We start from the raw sequence: 23,539 nt of genomic DNA, 5'->3' as shown, positions 1-23,539 counted from the left end.
GCCAGTGAGCAACGTCATGAGAAAAGCACATCTCTTCTCCTCAGATTCAAAGCGATCTTGTTGGTAATCAAAATATAGCTTTACTTGCCGAATAAACCCCTTGCATTGTTCAGCAGAGCCATCAAACTTATTAGGAAGAGCAAAGCTTACCGATGATGATGTGGGAGGAGGAAGAGATCGCACATAGTTAGTCAGATGTTCGTTGACGGATTGTAGCTTCACAAGTTGTTCTTGATAATTCTTTAGAACCTCGCTTTGGTAAGCGAACGCGGCTTGCAAGCTAGAAACTTCCGCTGGATTCAGGGTAGGCGAAGTATTATGTAACGAGGACGCTGAGGCGGCGTTAGAATCCATTTGCGGAAGTTTATTGAACACAACAAATATCAGATACGTGGAAACAGGCAGATGGTCGGTAACGGTAAAGCAGTTCAATCTAGCAACAATCCAGAGGATAATCCAGCAAACGTACGTCATAAACCAGGCAGAGAAGTCAAACCTTGAAAACAGTCCGATCAGGCTAACAATCCAAATGGGGTAATCCGTGAAATCAGAAGTCAGGGAACGAAGCAGAATCATACACAGGCAGGCTTATCAGAATAATATAGAACGCTCGGTAAGGCAGGTAAACTGGCAATACTTCGCGAATAGGAAGCATGCGGGCACAGCTCAAATAGTCCCAAACAGGAAGCGAGTGTAGAAGCAGCAGAGGGAGCGCTCAGTCAGTATTCGGGTGATGGCTCCCTCTGCTGGCTTGGCATTACAACAGCCATTTGTATATTTTATTTGTCTGGCTTCCGGTCTCATTCACATCCAGCTATATTTAGCTGTACAAAACAATCTTGTTTTGCTGGTTGATTTTGCAAATTGGTGTGTCTTACCATATTATTTGAATGTATTATCTTAATTATGAACACACTTATGTAGCGTGTTTCCGTTTACTGCACGTTGTTATTCTTTTCGTTATTTCCCTATAGCGGCTAATAAACCGGAAGTCTCAGCCATATGCTTACTTCTCAGTGAAAGAAAATAGTGTTTGAAGCATATGAAGCCATAATCCTGAAAACCTAAAAGATGCATTGACCCGATATTTTGGCTTCGCCCACTGTGTGAGTAGTTTTTTGTTTTGCCATTCGCTGTACAGTTTGATTTAGCTCTTGGTGTGAGCGAACCTTAAATACAGTATATTCACAGGAAATATGACCAGCGGTATGATTGACAATCGACTGACGGTTTGGAGTTCACACAGTTCATTCATTGCATAACCGCTCTAACACAAATGAGCTCAAATAGCTCAAGTGGCACCTGGTCTGCTCTATCAGAAGGTGAATTGGTCATTAGAGGTGTAAGGTTCATGCATCAGGGACTCCTACAGGGGACCGCGGTCCTGGTTCCCTTCAGACTTTTCCCAGCTCTGACTGATTATACACACAAGAGAAGCTGATGAGAGAACAGAGCCAGAGCCAGTGCTGCCAATCACAGCTGGGGTTCCTCACACCACAGTGCCAGGAAAAAGACTCAGACAGATAGGAAGGCATACAGTAGATCTTTTAAACCCAGTGAGCGGTTTTGCTGTCTACTGTCTTTATAAGCAATATAGTAACTAAAATAGGCTACTTTGTTAAAGGGACAGTACAGCCAAGATTTACTCACCCTCAAGCCATCCTAGGTGTATATAAATTCCTTCTTTCAGACGAATACAGTTGGAGTAATATTAAAAACTGTCCTGGCTCTTCTAGTTTTATGATGGCAGTCAATGGTGTTGAGATTTTGAAGTCCAATAAAGTACAGCTATCCATCACAAAAAGTAATCCAAATGGTTTAGGATCTTCCTGCTGGTGACGAAAGACATAAGCGAACAGTGATTTGAATAAGATTTTTCCTAAAAGACTTTTAAATATAGTCCACAAGAGAAAATAGTAGTTGGATTTCTAAAAATTACCTTGTTTAAAAGTTTACATACACTTGATTTTCAATACGGTGTTACCTGAATAATCCACAGCTGTGACAGTTGTTTGAACAGTTGAACTGCCCGCTGTTCTTTAGAAAAATCCTTCAGGTTCCAGATTCTTTGGTTTTTCAGCATTTTTGTGTATTTGAACCCTTTCCAACAATGACTGTATGATTTTGAGATTCATCTTTTCACACTGAGGACAACTGAGGGACTCATATGCAGCTATTACAGAAGGTTTAAATGTCACTGATGCTCCAGAAGGAAAAGCAATGCATTAAGAGCTGGGGGGTGAAAACTTTTAAACAGAATGGGGATGTGTACTTACATGTTTCCCAGATGACAAAAGAAGTTAAATTTACCTTGATCTTCATTTTTTTTTTCATTTAGTACTGCCCTTCGGTTCTTAATGCATCATTTTTCCTTCTGAAGTATCAGTGAGCATATGAAACTTTTATAATAGTTGCATATGTGTCCATCAGTTGTCCTCAGTGTGAAAAGATGGATCTCAAAATCATACAGTCATTGTTGGAAAGGGTTCAAATACACAAAAATGCTGAAAAACCGCAAAATCTGTGGGACCTAAAGGACAGTTTAACTGCTCAGGACAAACAAGGGACTCATGAACAACTATCACTAAACAAAAAAACACTGTGGATCATTCAGGTAACAACACAGTATTAAGAATCAAGCATATGCAAACTTTTGAATGGGGTCTTTTTTATAAATTCAACTATTTATATGTAAATGTCTTTTATGTAAAGTACCTTATTCAGGTCAGTACTAAATAAAAAATAACATGCATTTTGTATGATCCCTCTTATTTTGGTAAAATAATAGCATTTTTACTTCCTCAAATTAAAATTACTTTTCAGATATGATGGCATTAAGCTTGCAGCCATGGAGCCACGTGGAGCACTTTTTATGATGGATGGATGCACTTTATTTTGCTTTAAAATCTCGACCACCATTTACTACGTTTCTAAATGAGGTAATACTTTAGAATATATAAAAATAATGCAAAAGTAGTATGTAATCTGTTGTTTAGTGTAAAAGTGTTTAGTGCACATAGCATCCTTATGCATTGTTTTTCAGTGGAATAGTCAGTGCCTTGAATATCTTACGCAACAAGGCCAAAGCAACTTGCTTGTTTCTGTGCTTCATCGTACTCATAAGCTGAACAAGTGTTTTTTATGCTTGAAAGCATCTTTATTTCACTCGAGTCCATCTGACCTTGAAAGAAACAAAGTGTTCTCGATTTTCCAAGTTCAGGAATTATTGTGAGATGTACTTTCTGAACAATGCACGCAGGTCAAGTCTAGACACTCAGATGTTTAGAGGTCTGTGGATGTTTGTGAAACAATCCGTGGTGTTAAGAAAGTCAGTTTCATACAGCGCACGTCCCGCTGCTCTGTTGCCCCGCGTCAGTGTGTTTTTTCCAGTCAGAGCCGAGCAACATCTCTCACCCTGTTAAATATTCATATGCTTAAAAAAAACCTGTGTTGACCCAGACAGACAGCCCGGGAAAAACCTGTATATTCATTACTCATCATTCATTGCATAAATTGAAAATATCCAGTGGGACGTATCTAAAAGTTGTTTCCATGGTAATTTGCTGGAGAAGCGGCACCCAGCGGGAGCTTCCAAATAAACCGTGCAAAACTTGAGAAGTTAACAAGACACAAGGGGAATACATTCTACACCATTACAATCACGCCTGTCTGTCTCTTCCTTTCTTTCTGTCAATCCATGACTTGCTGTCCCAGACGTTTCTCATAAAATTCCTTAGGATAAATAAATGAAATCGCATATAGAGAATGCATATGAAAAGTTGTTATGGATTACTCAGATAATTTGGTTTAAGTGTTTGAATAAATTCATATTGCATTTTCAGATTTTTGATTGCAGCACATTTTTACACTTCTCAGGATTTGTTTTGATAAATAGAAATGAACAGCATTTATTTGAAATAGAAATCTTTTGTAACATAAATATTACTGCTCTCACTTTTGACCAATGTAATGCTTTCTTGCTGAATACAAAAATTTTTTTTTAAATCTAAACGTTACAACTGTTTTCAACATCGACAATAATAAGAAAATATTTGAGCAGCAAATCATCACATTAAAATGATTTTTGAAGGCCCATGTGACACTGTAGACTGGAGTAATGATGCTGAAAATTCAGCTTTGCATCACATAAATTACACTTTTAAATATATTAAAATAAAAATTCAGTTAAGTTATTATTTCAAAATATTACTGTTCTACTGTATTTTTGATTAAATAAACGCAGCCTTCGCGTGCATTTTTTTTTAACTATTAAAAATCGTAATTATTCCAAACTTTTGACTGGCTGTATAATTAAATAGAATTATGCACCCATGTAGGCTTGTATTTCTTTAAGGATATTAACTTTAGACAGTTTCCTTCTCCGTTTTATGCTCTGGGTTGATGGGAGACAGGCGGATATTGAGCAAAGGCTTCTGGGAGACTTCTGAGCTCATCACAGAGCATCTAATCAGCCCCCTCTCTCTTTCTCTCTAAGTTTTTAGCAACCTTGACCTTTCCTCTGCAATAAAACCTGCCTGTCAATCACAGATGTCTATCAGGACTGTTGTCCCAGAAGAGAGAAGCGGGCAGAATAAAAGAGAGCAGAATATTTGGATTTTCTACTAACATTGTATTTCATATCCCCAATGTAAATCCCAGCTGATCAGGATTTTGATTTTGGACTGACTGATTGAAAGGTCACAGTAACATTTATCTATAGGTGAATGTAAAACTAATTCAGCTGCAGGGCTTGCAAAATTTCAGAATCCCTGGTAGCCCTTCGGACAGGCATTCTTCAGATTTTGGTAGACCGAAAAAGATTTTAACTAGCCAGAATGAAAAAGATATTGGCTGAACGTCATTGTGGACAAATCGGCATGATCGAAAATTTCAGTGATTGTATTTTCTTTTCTTCAAATAACAAGTCAAGAGCATAAAGGTGCAACAGATAACAAATCACATGGTTCGAATCATATTACAGGTTTTAAGTCACAGATTGGATCATTTTTATGATGAGCAAAAAAATATATATACAGTCAAGCCCAAAATTATTCATACCCCTGGCAAATTCTGACTTAAAGTTACTTTTATTCAACCAGCAAGTTTTTTTTTTATTAGAAATGACACAGATGTCTCCCAGAAGATAATAAGACGATGTACAAGAGGCATCACTGTGGAAAAAATTATTTCTCATTTTTTATTTACATTTGAACAAAAAGTGTCATGTCCAAAATTATTCATACCCTTCTCAATAATCAATAGAAAAGCCTTTATTGGCTATTACAGCAAACGCTTTCCATAATTGCTGACCAACTTTTTGCATGTCTCCACTGGTATTTTTGCCCATTCATCTTTAGCGATGAGCTCCAACTCTTTCAGGTTGGAGGGTCTCCTTGCCATCACCCTGATCTTTAGCTCCCTCCACAGATTCTCAATTGGATTTAAGTCAGGACTCTGGCTGGGCCACTGTAAAACGTTAATGTTTTTGTCTGCTAATCATTTCTTCACCACTTTTGCTGTGTGTTTTGGGTCGTTGTCGTGCTGAAATGTCCACTGGTGCCCAAGGCCAAGCTTCTCTGCAGACTGCCTGATGTTGTTGTTGAGAATTTTGATGTATTGCTCCTTTTTCATGGTGCCGTTTACTGTGATTAGGTTCCCTGGTCCCCCAAAGCATTAGGTTCCCACCACCATGTTTGACAGTGGGGATGGTGTTCTTAGGGTTAAAGGCTTCTCCTTTTTTCGCCAAATGAAGGCTACATCATTGTGGCCAAACAATTCAATTTTTGTTTCATCTGACCTTAAAACAGAAGACCAGAAGTCGTCTTCTTTGTCCAGATGAGCATTTGCAAAAGCCAAGCAGGCTTTTGTGTGCCTTATCTGGAGAAGTGCTGTCCTCCTTGGTCTGCGTCTGTGGAACCCAGCGGCGTGCAGTGTCCGTTGGACTGTTTGCCTTGAGATGTTGCCACCAGCAGAGCCCAGATTCATCAGGATGGCCTTGATGGTAATACTAGCATTCTTTTTTACCTCTCTCACTATCCTCCTGGCCAGCACAGGTGTCACTTTTGGCTTCCGACCACGTCCTCTGAGATTTTTCACAATGCGGAATGTCTTGTATTTTTTAATAATACGTTGCACTGTAGCCACTGGAACTTCAAAACATTTAGATATGGTCTTATAGCCCTTTCCTGACTAATGAGCAGCCACAATGCACAGCCGCAGGTCCTCAGTGAGCTCCTTTGTCTTAGCTATGACTTGTCCACAAACCAACAGCAGAGAGCTTCTGTTTTTCACCTGTTGAGTTGATTAAAACAGCTGTTCCCAATGAATCAGGGTAATTAGGATGTTTTAGAACAGCTTGGACTATTTGGAATGGAAAAGAACTTTGGATTTTCCCATAGACTGTGACGGTTTGCAAAGGGTATGAATAATTTTGGACATGCCACTTCTTGTTCAAATGTAAATAAAGGCTGAGAAATATTTTTTTTCCACAATGATGCCTCTTGTACATCGTCTTCTTATCTTTTGGGAGAAGCCTGTGTCATTTCCGGTCAAAAAAAACCTTGCTGGTTGAATAAAAGTAACTTTAAGTCAGAATTTGCCAGCACTGTTTATTTAATTTGCATCTTTGTTTTATTGTATTTGTCAGTTTGTTTTACGTCAGAATTTGCCAGGGGTATGAATAATTTCGGGCTTGACTGTACATAAGATAAGATGCAGTAATAACATGAACAAAGAAACAAAGTAAAACAAACTGACAAATACAATAAAACAAAGATGCAAATTAAATAAACAGTGCTTAATTTTTTTCATGTAGGTCTACTAACATTTTTGTTCAGGTATAATATAACAAAAGAAATCTAATAAAATAACCAATTGTAAAACTGCATAGTTTTCATTGTATAATTTGATAGATTAATGCTTATTAAAGCTAACATATTCCAATTAATAGCTGTGTGGGATTTTCTCTGGTGTGCCATTTATAAGAAGAAATAGTTTTTTTCGTGCATATGATACACACGTGTTTGGCACGCAATTTTCGCGTTTATATGATACATAGTTTTGGCATACACAATATGCATCTACCCCACTAATCCTAACCACTACGTATTATATGCACGCCAAAGTCAATCTCTGCATATGCCACATAGAAATGTACAGAAAACATAACAAAAATGATAGAAGCCACTGTTTAGAATCACTGTGCACATTTATATCATCTCACTGACAGCCCATATACTGGATGTTAATTTACTCCAAGAAATAAAAAATGATGTAGGCAGAAATGAAAAGGCCTAGGCGAGCGCACAGATAAACTAACGTCTGTTTACTTTACCTCTGTTTGTTTGCTTTTATGCCTTGTGTTGTTGTCTCTTCTCTTCCGTGGCTTAATTTTTTTCTGACAGGCTGTCATTTTCTCACAGGCTTTTGTTCTTTCAAATAGCATGAATTATGCTTTCTCTCTTTCTTTCATTCTCTCTCTCTCTCTCTCTCTCTCTCTCTCTCTATCCTGTCACTCTGATCAAGTGTTTTCTGAAGAGTTTGGTGCAGAATAAAAGTGTCTTAGTGAGGCTGCCTGAGAAATTTCACAATCCTCAGAGTATTTACACATGCGTCTGTTTTAGAAAGATAAATAAAGATTGTCTCTGTAGCTCTTCTTTCCTCTTGTACAGAGAAAATATTGATCACAAGAAACCTAGAATTAATTGTACATTTTAGAGTAAAGAAACTGAAGAATCTTCCTATTTTTAAGCTATATGTGAGCTATTATATACAGTATAATATTACAGAAAAAAAATATGACATCAGTCACCTCGTTCTGGTCTTCTGAATGGATTATGCCTTAATAGCAAATTGCACATCAGTATAAAAAAAATCTAACACATGTTTTTTCCTTGGCTTAAATCAACCTAAAACCTAATATAATCTAATATAATGTTTATAATATATAATATTTTCCATAGTGCAGAATGTCAGTGGTGCTTTGTTTAATCAAACTGCACAGACTGCACTGTAAAGGAATGTTTTGTGAGAAAGTGACAGTTTTAAACACAGGAAAGCAAAGAAAGAGAAAGGTAAATAGGGAGAGAGAGATACAAAAAGGAAGAGGTGAATAACAAATCAAACCCTTATTTAGAGAGCGCAGACTATTTCTGATCTTATAACGATGTTCCTCTGGATTTACAGCATGCCTCGGGAGACGGATGGCCAAATAAGATCATTATTATTTCCCTGGGCCTGTTCTTTCCCTCTTCTGTGCAAACTGTCATGGGATAACCTCCTGAAAAATCGGCCTCACTAAACCTACAGGAGCGGTTTGAAAACACTAGAGCTTTTCATCTCGGTGCATTTCCTTTTGATATCGAACATGCAGTGATGCTGTATTAATCATAGAACTGGATTTGAACGGATGTGATGCTTAATTCAAACTCTGCTTAGATGAAATCCAGAGAGAGCAGGGATACCTCAGAACACAGGAAAGGGTTTTGTTGTTTATCTCTTTGATGAAATCAGTTGTTTGTCTTCAATAAGCCCTAAAAGTTTTTTGTCTGTAGCTGTTTTCTGATTCTCATGGTCCCTATGCTGTGTTTACTGCTCCCTACACACTAAGCAAGGGATATTTGTAGAAGTTCACATCACTTGTCAGAATTTGTTCATTTGGAACGCCCTGCAATGTCTTTGCAAATATTAACATCCTCCTTTCAAAATCTGCAAAATGCTAATTATTTTACCAAAATAAGAGGGATTGTTACCTGATTGTTACCTGAATGATCCACAGCTGTGTTTTTTTGTTTGGTGATAGTTCCTTGTTTGTCCTGAACAGTTAAACTGCCTGCTGTTCTTTAGAAAAATCCTTCAGGTCCCACAAATTCTTCGGTTTTTTAAGCATTTTTGTGTATTTGAACCCTTTCCAACAATGACTGTATGATTTTGAGATCCATCTTTTCACACTGAGGACAACTGAGGGACTCATATGCAACTATTACAGAAGGTTCAAACGTTCACTGCTGCTTCAGAAGGAAAAAAGCTGAATTAAGAGCCGGGGGTGAAAACTTTTGAAAAGAATGGAGATGTGTACATTTTTCTTATTTTGCCTAAATATCATATTTTTTCCATTTAGTGTTGCCCTTCAAAGGTTACAAAAGATACTTAGATGTTTCCCAGAAGACAAAATAGGTTAAATTTACCCTGATCTTCAAATTAAAAAGTTTTCATGATTCCTCTTATTTTAGTAAAATACTTAACATTTAGCAGATTCTGAAAGAGGGATGTAAACTTTTGACCTCAACTGTATTTAAGCTCAAAAATGTAATGTAATATGTACATTTTGACACAATGATTGTGACAGCGGTATCAGTATCAGTAAGAAGGTGTTAATAACCAACTCCACCAGCCTTGATTTTCAGGTACACAAATTGGCTTTGGACAGGTTTCATCAGGACATAATTGCAGTGACCTCTCCTCCATGTGGGTGGAAAGCTGTCTGAACGTCCACACTTTCATATATTCCCCAAGCTGCCAACAATTAAATAATGAGCTTTCAGCTAAAACAGTACTTTTTTCACTCGGCTACGCCATGTGTCAGAGAAAAGCTGCTAATGTATGAGCTCAGTAAATGATAAATGCTATTCACTAACACCTACACAGTTACACTTTACTTTGTTTGTCGCCGAGCATGAGTCAACTTTTACTTTATCTTCCTGCCCAAAAGTGGTTTATTATAAACTGTAAACTTTTGAAAAGTGGGTGTATATACATATGTATATACATATATTTTTTTAAACAGTATGTGAAAAAATATGCAGCAATCAATGTTTTAAACAGTTTTCTCCTGCACTGCCACATCTTATTCAATTATAAAAAAAATGCTTATAAGTGTATTAAATTGCATGTTTAAAGGGACACAAAAATTAAAATTACCCCATGTTTTACTCACCCTTAAGCCATCCTAGGTGTATATGACTTTTTTCATTCGAAAAATGCAATCAGAGTTATATTAAAAAATGTCCTGGCTCTTCCAAAGATTTATAATGGCAGTGAATGGGTGTTGATTTTTTGAAGACCAATAAAGTGCATCCATCCATGATAAAAAAAGTAGTCCATACAGTGACAGGGGAATAAAAATTCCCATATTCAAAACTTTATAAACTGTAATATCTAGCTTTCGCTAACTGTCTGCGAGTTTACAAGAGAGGCATTCAAACATGATGTATGGTGAAGATGTAACGTAAGCTCTGGTGAGAAGTGACAAACACAGAAGGACAGAGGAAAGAGCACAGCAAAACACTGGTCACAAATTGGAAGATCGAAATGAGGATTTGTAAAAAAAAATATCAAGGAACAATACTACAGAAATGAAACTTGGATAGAGTACTTTAGACTAGTCAATGTGCAGCTTGTATAGCAGTACAGATTTATTGTCCCCTAAAAATGACTCAACATTAAGCCATTATTGTCAAATAGCTGGCAACAAAAGTGAGCACACCCTAAGTGAAGTTGTCCAAAGTGTCAATATATTGTGTTAGCACCATTGTTATCTGGTGCTGCCTTAAACATCCTGGGCATGGAATTGACCAGAGCTGCACAGGTTGTTGCTGGGATCCTCTTCCACTCCTCACAGAGCTGCTGGAATGTTAGACACATGGTGCTTCTCAACCTTACGCTTGAGGATGCCCCACAGGTCCTTAATAGGTTTCAGGTGTGGAGACATACTTGGCCACCCCATCACCTTCACCCTCAGCTTCCTCAGCAAGGCAGTTGTCATCTTGGTGGTTTGTTTGGGATCATTATCATGTTCTACTTCAGAATGTACAGTAAATAATGGAATCCATATTTCCCTCAATGAACTGCAGCTCCCCAGTACCAGCAGTACTTATGCAGCCCCAGACCATGATGCTACCACCACCATGTTTGACTTTAGACAAGACACAATTTTCTTGGTACTCCTCACCAGAGCATTGCAACACATGCTGGACACCATCTGAGCCAAACAAGTTTATCTTATAGTCTTATCAGACCACAGGGCATGGTTCCAGTAGTTCATGCTCTTGGACAGGTTGTCTTCAGCAAACTGTTTGCAGGCTTTCTTGTAAGCCAGCTTCAGATGAGGCTTCCTTCTGGGACGACGCCTATGCAAACCGACATGTTGCAGTGTGCGTCTGAGCACTGACAAGCTGACCTTCTACTTCTGCAACCTTTAAAGCAATGCTGGCTGAATCTGTTATTTGAAGCCAGGTTCTGCACCTGACGCACAGAACGAGTGCTCAACTTCGTTGATTAACCCTTGCAAGGCCTGATCCGAAGGAAACCCATCTTGGAAAACCTCTGTATGACCCTGACCACTGTAGTGTAACTCGGTTTCAGGGTGTTGCTGAACCTCTAATAGCCTTGGCCATCTTTGTGGAGAGCAACAATTCTAATTCTCAAATCCTCAGAGTTCTTTGCCATGAGATGCCATGTTGAACATCCAGTGGTCAGTATGAGAGAATTGTACTTAAAGCACCAAATTTTAACTGCTCTAAAACAAGTTACACAACTTTGCATGGTCCTGTCAAGCAGACAAAAACATAAACATGGTGAATAGGACATGTGGCTTTGCATGGTTAAACAACACACTGCTGTTATGACTTAGAGTGTACTCTAGAGTGTATTCATTACCAGCTATTTTGATAACAATGGCTGTTGAGTAATTTTCAGAGGACAGTAAATCTATACTGCTCTACAAGATGCAAAGTGACTACTCTAAAATATATCCAAGTTTCATTTCTATAGTATTGTCCCTTGAGAAGATATACTAAAATAGTTGCTGAAATGTGAGGGGTGTACTCACTTTTGTGAGATACTGTAAGCCAAGAGGAGATTGGTTTTCCTTTGCTGTAAACAAAACTTACACAAGACTCGCTTATTCTCACTGGTGCTTAGGCTACACCTAAGTCCTACGTCATCAGCTGGAACGCCACTCTCTAGTGAACGTGAGAAGATGAAGATTACGGTTTATAAAGATTTTTCTTGCAGAAATGCATCACTTTGCTTCAGTAGACCTTTATTACCCCTGGAGCCATGTGGAGTACTTTTTATGATGGATGGATGGATGCACTTTATAGGACTTCAAAATCTCAACACCCATTCACTGTCATTATAAAGCTTAAAAGAGCCAGGATATTTTTTAATATAACTCTGAGTTGCATTCGTCTGAAAGAAGAGAGTCTGATCAAATGTGTAAAAACAAAATGTTAAAAAGCGATCAGAAATGAAAGGTCAAGTTGAGTGCATTGCCTTGTGCGTTTTGGTTCATCCCTGTCCAAAATTCTGCCTTGGTGAACTTGATAAGATTTTTGTCAGTTCAGTGGTTTGTTCTCATCTGTAAGGATCCATTTCGAAACTCAGGGTCACTGTGTTCATCCTGGGACCGAAACAGCCACAAACATTCTCTATCTCTTTAAAAACCGAGAGCTTCATCCATCAGTGTCAGCTCTAATACTGCGGTTCCTATTGATGTCCGTTGGGCAGGTAGGACCTTTGTTTTGGCCGTTTATGTTTTTAGACATGTTGACTTGCAGCATGCTGCACTCTGACACCTGCCTGCCAAAGCGAATAAAAGCAATTTCAGACTATTTAAACACCTCAGCGCTCTCTACGTCTCTCTGCGGGATTCTCACAGGCTTGAAAAAACATGCTGGATACGTGAAAGACTTTAGCAAGCCTGATTGACATGTAAAGCACCCAACCACAATTTATTAGTATTTGCTTTTATGTGCCGTTTAGGGGTGGATTTATCTGAAATAGACTATAATGCATGTGTCAGCTTGAGTCTAAGAAGTACTTCAACATTATATGGGCTGTACTGTGCCCTTAAAGGTGGTATTTATTTGCAGAGGTGCACTGGGATTAGTCTTTCCATGTCACAGTCTATAAAAACACGGTTGAATTGCCTCTTTTAGAGATTAATGACTGTCTACAGCTTCAGGTTTAATCTGACTGGAAGGTCTGACATTGTGCGGCTTTGCGAAGCGGCTGTTTATTGCCACTGGAATGATCTGATCACACTTCTATTACAGAACGTGTCATCTTGATAAATGGGATTCACTCTGGAATGACATGTGCTCTATGTGTTCTTAATAGGAGAGAGATTGTGAGGGTCAATGCTTGATTTACAGCTATTTTAAGGCTTCAGATCTGTTTATTGTTTAGTGGAAAGAGATTTTAGGATGAATGGAGGATGCGCTTGTGAGGAGTCTGTAAGCCTCTAAACAATGTGAGGAAAGAATCCAGTTTATGCACCCAGATTTATTGTGTGATTTATGATCTTGGAGAAACAAGAGCATGTAGCATTTTAATTGCACAGTCAGCAACAGATGCATTTCTGAACAAAAGTTTGAGTTGCTTTAATGTCACCGTATATATGCTAGCTTTTGAATATTTGCTATATTTCGACTGCTGGAAACAACACAAGCTAATATAATAAAGCTAAGGTAATAAAACACAGAGATGTTGCGTTTATTAAATATAGAATTCAATTTAATAATTTAATTTAATCATTATTATTCAATAATATTGATACAAGTAAGTTGTTTAACATTTATTTTTTAGTCCTATCCAATGTCTTTCTCTATACAATATATAATGTGGCCATTATAAAAAGTATAATCTTTAATATAATGAAATATCAGTGAAATATTATTTATATGTTCTTTGCCAAATGTTTAGTAATAATTTGTTATACTATTATTTATTAATATTTTGAACTTCTTTAGTTTAAATTTTAGTTTAAGTTTTAGTAATTTTATGATTTTGTTTGCGGTTTTAAAATATTTTTTTAATCATTTTAAAAATTATAAAAATGTATTTAATTTTAGTAATTTTAATTATTAAACTTATTTTATTTCAGTTTCATGTAGTTTATACAGTATATTTTTTATATATGACATTTTCAGTTTAAGTTTTTCATTTAATTTACTTTTAATTTTAGTTTAAGTTTTAGTAATTTTATGATTTTGTTTAATGTTTTAACATATTTTTAAATAATTTTAAGAAATTGTAAAAATATATTTCATTTTTGTAATTTTAATACTTAGACTTATTTCAGTTTTATTTAATCTATAAGCATATACAGTATATTTTAGACATATTTTCAGTTTAAGTTTTTCGTTTTATTGACATTTTAGTCTTATTGTACATTTTAGTTTTTGTTTTAGTAATTTTATGATTTTCTTTAATGTTAAATATTAAAAAAATATAATTTTTAAAAATTGTAAAAATGTATTTAATTTTAGTCATTTTTATATAAACAGATTTTATTTCAGTTTTATTTAATTTATAAGCATATACAGTATATTTTTATATAATGCATTTTTTTTAAGTTTTTTTGTTTTAATTTTAGTTTAAGTTTTAGTAATTTTAGTAATTTTACATATATTTTTAGTTGAAGTTTTAGTCATTTTAATACTTATTGTAAATTTTAGTTTAGATTTTAGTAATTTTATGATTTTGTTTAATGTTTTATTATTATTTTTTAAATGGAAACATGTATTTAATTTGAGTAATTTTAATACCTAAACTTATTTTATTTCAGTTTTATTTAATTTATAAGCATATACAGTATATGTCTATACATATGCCATATATTTTCATATATATATATATATATATATATATATATATATATATATATTAGGGGTGGGCATAGATTAATTTTTTTAATCTAGATTAATCTAGATTAAATCTTGGAATTAATCTAGATTAATCTAGATTAAAATGGCTAATTTGAATTCTGCTGAAGGCATTCAGAATATGTGTGCTACCCAAATAATGACTAAACATGTTACGCCGTACTTTTATTTTGACAGGTTGCCGTGAAGTTTCTGTGTATACAGTATGACATGATGCGAGTTTTCTCAAATGAAACGGTAAAAGTGACACTCACAGCAGTTTGGGAGATTGAGTTTATCTGTTCATGTGAGATGCAAATGCCAAAAATTACCGGGAGCGTCACGTGTGTTTCAGTATGCGTGTAGTAAAAGCGCGTCTCCACCATTCATAGTATGAATTTCATGCATACAGCTAGGCAAGCCGAACATACCGGATTCATATTAAAACGGTCTTTTTGCATTTCAGTTTTCACAGACACTAGTCCATATCGCGATTTGAATTAAGTGACAGACCATATTTGATTTATGAATCCAAAAAACGATGAATTTACGTGGCATTTCGCGCTATAGTAGATTCGGTTTTTATGAATGGAGGACGACGTGATCCCGTCTGTGTTTTGGCGGAGGAGACATAAACGCGCGACCATATCCTATAGTCTTTGGTATACATCCGCGTTAAACTATCAAGGTGAAAGTCATCATAGCTTGCGTAGTTTAGACCCAGCTCCCAACCCAATTTTGAGAATAGATTAACGGCGATATTTTTTTTTATCGCCCGATAAAAGTCTCACGTTAACGCAGCACGTTAACGCCGATAACGGCCCACCACTAATATATATATATATATATATATTTTTTTTTTAGTTTACGTTTTAGTAATTTTGTTGTTTTTGTTTAATGTTTTAAAATATTATTTAAAAAAATCATAAAAAAATAATAACGTATTTAAATTGAGTAATTTTAATAGTTAAGACTTACTTTATTTCAGTTTTATTTAATTTCTAAGCATATACAGTATATTTGTTTTATATATATATATATATATATATATATATTTTTTTTTTTTTTTTACATTTTTCATTTTATTTAGTTTAAATTTTAGTTTACGTTTTAGTAATTTTGTTATAAAAAAGCTTGCTAAAACCAATCTTAGCAAGCTGGTCTCCCAGCCTGGCCAAGCTAGTTTTTTTCAGCTATTCTAGTTGGACTCCCAACTGTGTATTTCAATTCAGTTATTCATCAGTATTACCAGCACATAAGCAGCATATTTGTTTCTCTGCTTAGCGCTGGTTTAATGGACCAATTATAGCAATTTGTGATGACTGGATAAAGATTAAAACAAACACAAAGCAATAAAACAAAGAAACATCCCGAGATTTGACTGCACCCAATGGAGTTTTCAGATTTCTGACCTTTTTAGTACTCAACAATATTTTCCCTCAACAAAATAATTACAATCCACAACTGATTATCTTCATTCTGCCTTCCACCAGTGTTCACTGCCACCTTACTACAGGCTGATCCAATAATAAGAGCAAAGCTGTAACTCCCGCTGAGAGTTTGACTGTGCGCTGGTCTCCAAAAGCCATCTCCAAATCTCTGCTCCCTTTAGGATTCGTCTGCCATTTACAGTCTGCGTCAGTGATGTTCTTTTTATCTCTTACTGTCTTCACTGTCCCGCCAAGCTACATCCTGTTAGAACACACTGTCATCTAGTTCCCTAATTAGGGAGTAAAAACACACTTGAGATCTCATGCTGTTTGAACGCAGAAATAACAGTCGGTCTCAGAGGTATCTGCTCTTCTGGGGTTCAGAGCTTCTCAGAGCTTTATTTTGAGATGTATAGGATGTACTATGAAGGCAAAATAAACCTTGATGACTGTCTCTGGTTGTCACAAAACACTTTAAAAGGGGTAGTTCGGCTAAAAATGAAAACCTGTCATCATTTACTCACCCTCAATGTTGTTCCAAATCCATGTGAATTTCTGTCTTCGTGTAGAATAGGAAAGGAGGATTTTGAGATTTGAGAGCTAGAATGGAAATTGAGAAAAATCATGAGTTGGAAGTTATATAAAGGTCAACTAATTATGACAAATTTCATTTTTAGGTAAACTTAGGTCCCTTTAAAGGGGACATCGGATGGCCTTTTCCATGATTTGTTAGGTTCTTCATGAAGCCTGCAAAATTTCTCAAGGGCTGTGTAAAACAATCACCTTTTTACTCTGTCAAAAACAGCTCTGTTCACAGTGGCCCATTTTGGTGCAGGGCTCTTTAAATGCTAATGAGTTGCTGCTCACCCCGCCACTCTTTTCTTTTTTTGTGCAGTTGCACTACAAAACATCTGCATAGCTTACGAAGCATTGTTGTTGCTATAAGCTGCTCGAGCAAGAGAAAATGGCGGACCTGTACAACTGGCTGAGGGAGTAAATATGCAAATACGCACAGTCTGTTAGCAGTTGTGGGCGGAGCTTGAGCAGTATGACATCATACTGCTTAGAAAATCAAAATGGCTTGGTAATTGAGACTGTTTAGGTTTTTGGGGATTAAAAAAAAGGTTGTGTCCACACACTGCTAAGACACATTTATATGCAAAAACCATGTAAAAGTGAATTTTGCATTTGATGTTCCTTTTAAGACTGATTTAGCAAAGCCGTCCTGTTATAAGGATTTGTGAGTTAGTCTATACATTTGCAGCTTACAATTTTCCTCAAGCCAGAGAGTGTTAAAGTCCCAGTGGATAGCTGCTGTAATCCTGTAGGAATGATTATAAAGAGACAGATGATCTGACAGCAGTTCATACAGCACTTCTCTCACACGTCTCAATAATGGAAGCACTTCCTGACAGATAAAACACAACTCCAGATGTTGTTTTCAGCGGTGTCACACAAGCAGGTTTTTTTTCCAACTGGTAACAGGAAAACAAAAGGATTTCCTTCCAACCTAAGTGAAATATTACAAATACAGTTGAAGTCAAATGTTTACACCTTGCAGAATCTGCAAAGGTTAATTATTTTAACAAAAACAAGAGGGATCACACAAAATGCATGTTATTTCTTATTTAGTACTGACCTAAATAAGATATTTCACATAAAAGATGATTGCATATAGTCCACAGTAGAAAATGAAAATATAAAAATGAGCCCGTTCAAAAGTTTACATATGCTTGATTCTTAATACTGTGTTGTTACCTGAATGATCCACAGGCACAGCTGTGTTTTTTTTTTTTGTTTTTTTTTTGTTTAGTGGTAGTTGTTCATGAGTCCCTTGTTTGTCCTGAACAATTAAACTGCCCACTGTTCTTCAGAAAAATCCTTCGGATCACACAAATTCTTTGTTTTTTCAGCATTTTTGTGTATTTGAACCCTTTCCAACAATGACTGTATGATTTTGAGATCCATCTTGTCACAATGAGGACAACCAAGGGATTCATGTGCAACTATTACAGAAGGTTCAAACACTCACTTGAATGAAAAATGAAGCATTATAAGCTGGGGGGTGAAAACTTTTCATCAAGATCAGGTTAAATGTAACTCATTTTGTCTTCAATAGCTTCTGAAGGGCAGTACTAAATGAAAAAAATATGATATTTAGGCAAAATAAGAAAAATGTACACATCAACTGTTCAAAAGTTTACACCCCTGGCTCTTAATGCTTAATTTTTCCTTCTTTTCCTTCTTAATTTTTCCAGACGCATCAGTGAGCATTTGAACCTTCTGAATAGTTGCATATGAGTCCCTCAGTTGTCCTCAGTGTGAAAAAATGGATCTCAAAATCATACAGTCTTTGTTGAAAAGGGTTCAAATACACAAAAATGATACAAAACCAAATGGGACCTAAAGGATTTTTCTGAAGAACAGTGAGCAGTTTAACTGTTCAGGACAAACAAGGGGCTCATAAACAACTATCACTAAACAAAAAAGGGGAAAAAACACTGTGGGTCATTCAGGTAACAACACAGTATTAAGAATAAAGTGTATGTAAACTTTTGAACAGGGTCATTTTTATAAACTCAACTGTTATTTTCTTTTGTGGACTATATGTAAATGTCTTTATTCAGGTCAGTACTAAATAAAAAATAACATGCATTTTGTATGATCCCTCTTTTTTTGCTAAAATAATTAACATTTTGCAGATTCTGCAAGGTGTATGTAAACTTTTGAATGCAACTGTATCTAAAAATGAAAAGCAGAGAGATGCCAACATGTGCAGTAATGTTCGAAATTTTCAACAGCTTGTTTGTAGCCAAAACTTATGGTATGTTCTTATAAGAAAATTGACTTTCAACAACAATCTTACCCTGAGAAACATTCACTGGATTAACTGTGGCAAAACTCCTATAATTTGTAAAAAAAAAAAAAAAAAAAAAACATTACAACTAGACTGTGCCAGTGATCACCAAGCATTTTCACTATATGGAAAAGAACAGATTGGACATTTTGATAATAACTTTCATATTCCACAAAAAAGGTCATTCAAGCTTTCAAAGACACAGGGTAGGAAATGACAGAATTCTCAATTTATGATCTTTAGAAGCTACATTTTTTTACCAATCATTCAACTTAATTATCAAAGATAAAAATCATTTCCTTTGCAAATTGCAAAGAAAGTGCATGCAGTCTGAATGTTATGATGCATTCAAAAGTCAAAGAATGATCAACAACAGTCTCTGACATTCTCATAATGACTGTTTTTGATCAAACTGGACTTTTATATTTTTTTTGTCGGACATGCTTTTAAGAATCTTTGTGTCTGAATGACATACTCGAATGACTCACTTCCTCTCAGTGGCAAATGAGGCCTGTCTTTTTGATTACAGTTTGTTTCTGATCATAAACATTTGTTGAGACTTTCAGGCCTGAAGTGCCGGCTGTCATTATACAGCTCTCTCTCTCTCTCTCTCTCTCTCTCTCTCTCCCTGAACCCTTCTGAGAGCTCTCCTGCCTAGCGAGGTGTGTTAATCTTGAGATGAAAGACGTGCTGTAATTGCCTTACACTTTCTTTTCACTGAAAGATGCTGCTGTTCTTCAGCACTTAAGATCACAGCAATATTGAACCTCTTGTGTCACTCTTAAACTACTAAATAATGACTTTGCAAGAAAGCATCGCCTTAATATGTTTAAAAAAGATATAATACCATTACAAAAACTTATGTACAATGACTTTTAAAGCATTTGTAAAATATTTGTTACATACAGTTGAAGTCAAAAGTTTACATACACCTTGCAGAATCTGCTAAATGTTAATTATTTTTATAATGTATTTAAACTGAACCCTTTCCAACAATGACTGTATGATTTTGAGATCCATTTTTTTCATACTGGGGACATCTGCGGGACTTATATGCAACTATTACAGAAGGTTCAAACGCTCACTGATGCTCCAGAAGGAAAAACTATGCATTAATAGCCAGGGTTGGAAACGTTTAACCCTACATTTTTCTTATTTTGCCTAAATATCATGTTAACACAAAATAAGTTCAGTTTAACAGTTTAACCTTCAAATTCAAAATTTTTCACCCCCGGCTCTTAATGCACCGTGTTTCCTTCTGAGGCATCAGTGAACGTTTACATCTTCTGCAAAATTTGCATGTGAGTCCCTCAGTTGTCCTCAGTGTGAAAAGATGGATCTCAAAATCATACAGTCGTTGTTGGAAAGGGTTCAAATACACAAAAATGCTGAAAAACCCATGGCTTTATTAGGCTGCCAGGTGGAATTAATTCACAAACGCAATCGCTCTCTCACTAATGACTTTATATAAATGTAATCTTTACAGTACTACTTTATCTGTATCTGATTTAGAACTAGCAGAAATCTGTGAGAAATATAACGACCCAAAGACAAAATAACTGATAAAAGCAAGCCATTATAGGAGCAACAGCCATGTAGGCAGCGCTGTGTCATATGCCATAGCTGTGCACAAAGTGTTTGAGACTCAGCTCAAGGTTAAGGCGTATTTGTTCATTAATGACATCATACGCGAATAGTCGACGTCGACACAACTTTTATCACATAAATGTTGACTTAAAAAAATCTGAAGTCAATTAACCCCAAATGGGTACTTTTGATGTCAAAAGCACCGCTTTAGGATGACACACCTTTTCCTTTTGTTTGGAGTGTTAGGTGAGTTCCGTCACAAATATACATCATTCAGCCCGACCAATCAGGTTGTGAGCATCACTATGCTTTTAGATTCGGTATGTTTATGTTCGCTGTCAAAAATGCCAGTGTGAATGCTTAGAGGACCAGGACCAAATGTATTATTTTCCTTTTTGGTCCGGACCAAACTACAACTGTGAACACACTCTTAATCTTTCGAATTTTACAATGGCCCCTTGGGGATCCATACAGCCCAGTTTAAACATCACTGCCTTAGACTGGACTAGGTTTTTTTAGTACTAACTTTCAATCTGTTTGGACTTTGCAGAGGATGGAACTGTACAGACTCGGAGAGGAGGGGAGTCAGAATCAGAGAGAGAGTTTGACCCTTTCACCAGCAAACAGGAGCCACCAACTGACGTCCAGCAGCTCACCACAGATGGACTACCAATCCTCCCCAACCTAAGACTGCTCAAACTCCACTCAGCTCTGCTGACCAAGAGCTTCGAGGACGATCAGCAGTTTTTTAAAGAGGCATCCCACACCGTGCCAACAGTCTCTACCTCTACATCTAACACTGAACATTCACTTCTGGTGCCTCAGGAGGATGCCGCAGTCTTCTCTGACCTTGCGACCACATTGACCATGACTGCGGCTACATCTGTGGAACAAGGAATGCCCAGCAAAAGCCGTAGTAGAACATCAGAGAAGATGGTTGTCACCTCTCAGCCCCTCACAAACCCCACCATTCCTATAAGCACTCCCACAAGCACAGGTCAAAAGACAACTCTCAATACAACAACAAAGAAAGCCTTTGACAAGGAAAGTACTTTGCCCCCACTGTCTCTGTCAACTTCACCTAAGAAAGAACCACGGAGGCCAGAGGGGAAATCCACACCGGGATATTCCTCTGAGACATCTCCAGGTACATTGAGTTATAGAGTTTGTGGATGGACATAGATAGGTACTGATAATAGATATGGATGGTTATAGATGGATGTGGATGGAAAGATAGATGTGGATGCTAGATATGGATGGATAACTTGAGGACATGAATAGATATAGAAGGATATGGATAAATAAATAGATATGGATGGATGAGGATGGTGGATATAGACAAATATGGCAAGAGGAGGGCTAGATCTGGAGAATATAGATGGATATGAATAGATATGGATGGATATAGATGGTATAGACAGATATGATATAGATGGATATGAACAGATATAGATAGATATAGATGGGTATGAATATATATGGATGGATATGTATAAGTGGATAGATGGATATGAATAAATAAACATGACTAGTACATATGGATGGCTAGATACAGAGGATTTAGATGGATTTGTACAGGTATATAAATGTGGATATATCTATGGATGGAAAACCATATACCGATGATATAGACAGATATGAAAAGATATAGATAGATATAGATGGGTATAGCTAGATAGATTATATATATGGATATGGATAGATACAGATGGGTATGGATAGATATCACATAGATGGTATGGATAGATAAGGATGATATAGATGGGTATGGCTAGATATGATATAGATGGATATGAATAGATATGGATGGATATAGATAGTATAGATATATTTTTATATAGATGGGTATGGCTATATGTGATATAGATGGATATGGATAGATATGGATGGATATAGATAGTATAGATATATTTTTATATAGATGGGTATGGCTATATGTGATATAGATGGATATGATATAGATATGGATGGATATAGATGGTATGTTTATATATGATATATATGCTTGATAGATGAATATAGATGGACATGGATAGATAGATATGAATAGATAGATGAATATAGATAAATATTACATAAATGGATATGGATAAATAAAGATGATATAGGTATAATATAGATATGATATAGAGGTAGATCAGTATGGATAGATTATATAGATGGATATGGAAAATACATATGATATAGATGGGTATAGCTAGATATGATATAGAAGAATATTTATGGATATAGATCGGTATAGATAGATGAACATCGATGGATACAGATAAATAGATACAGATGGATATAGAGAGGTATGGATAGATATTATACAGATGGATATGGATAGATACTTATGATATAGATGGGTATGGCTAGATATGATATAGATGGAAATGAATATATATATATATATATATATATATATATATATATATATATATATATATATATATATATATACACACACACACACACACACACATGGATTTGGATAGAGATATGCATGGACATACAAGGACATGGATGGATATACTGTAGATGGATAGATAGATAAGGATGGTGGATAAAAAATATGGCTAGATATGGAGGTTAGATATACATAGGTATGGCTAGATATGGATGGCTAGATCTGGAGGATATAAATAAATATGGATAGACAAATATGGATAATGGATAGATACAGATGGTATAGACGGATAGATAGACATGATAGAAATGGGTATGGATAGAAATGGATGGATATAGATGGGTATGGATAGATGAATATAGGCAGATGAGGATAGATAGATATGGAATTTGGTGGATATGGATAGATATGGATACATATGTATAATTATAGATATGGATGTAGATGTATATGAATATGGATAGATGGATATGAATAATTATGGATGGCTAGATACACAGGTTATAGATGGATCTGGACAGCTACAGATTGAAATGGCTATCTATGGATGAAAGATATAGATGGTTATGGATGTTGATCTTTATGACAATGCACAGGCCTCAGAGTTAATGGAGGATTATTGCACAGCCAA

The 23,539-nt window shown here is 36.0% G+C and overlaps 1 protein-coding gene across 2 annotated transcripts in view; it reads left to right on the top strand.

Annotated features, from left to right (window-relative positions):
• Positions 1–23,539, top strand: part of sez6a (seizure related 6 homolog a) — a 66,855-nt gene that overhangs the window by 15,467 nt on the left and 27,849 nt on the right. For both annotated transcript variants that reach the window (XM_073829682.1, XM_073829681.1), the window contains exon 2: positions 21,070–21,666. In XM_073829682.1, coding sequence (XP_073685783.1) covers positions 21,070–21,666 — 597 coding nt within the window. The remainder of the gene's footprint in view (positions 1–21,069; positions 21,667–23,539) is intronic.

The sequence above is a fragment of the Garra rufa genome, chromosome 23 (genome assembly GCF_049309525.1).
Source record: "Garra rufa chromosome 23, GarRuf1.0, whole genome shotgun sequence".
Taxonomy (NCBI): Eukaryota; Metazoa; Chordata; class Actinopteri; order Cypriniformes; family Cyprinidae; genus Garra; species Garra rufa.
The sequence above is the reverse complement of the archived record's forward strand: the minus strand, read 5'-3'. Positions and strand labels throughout refer to the sequence as shown.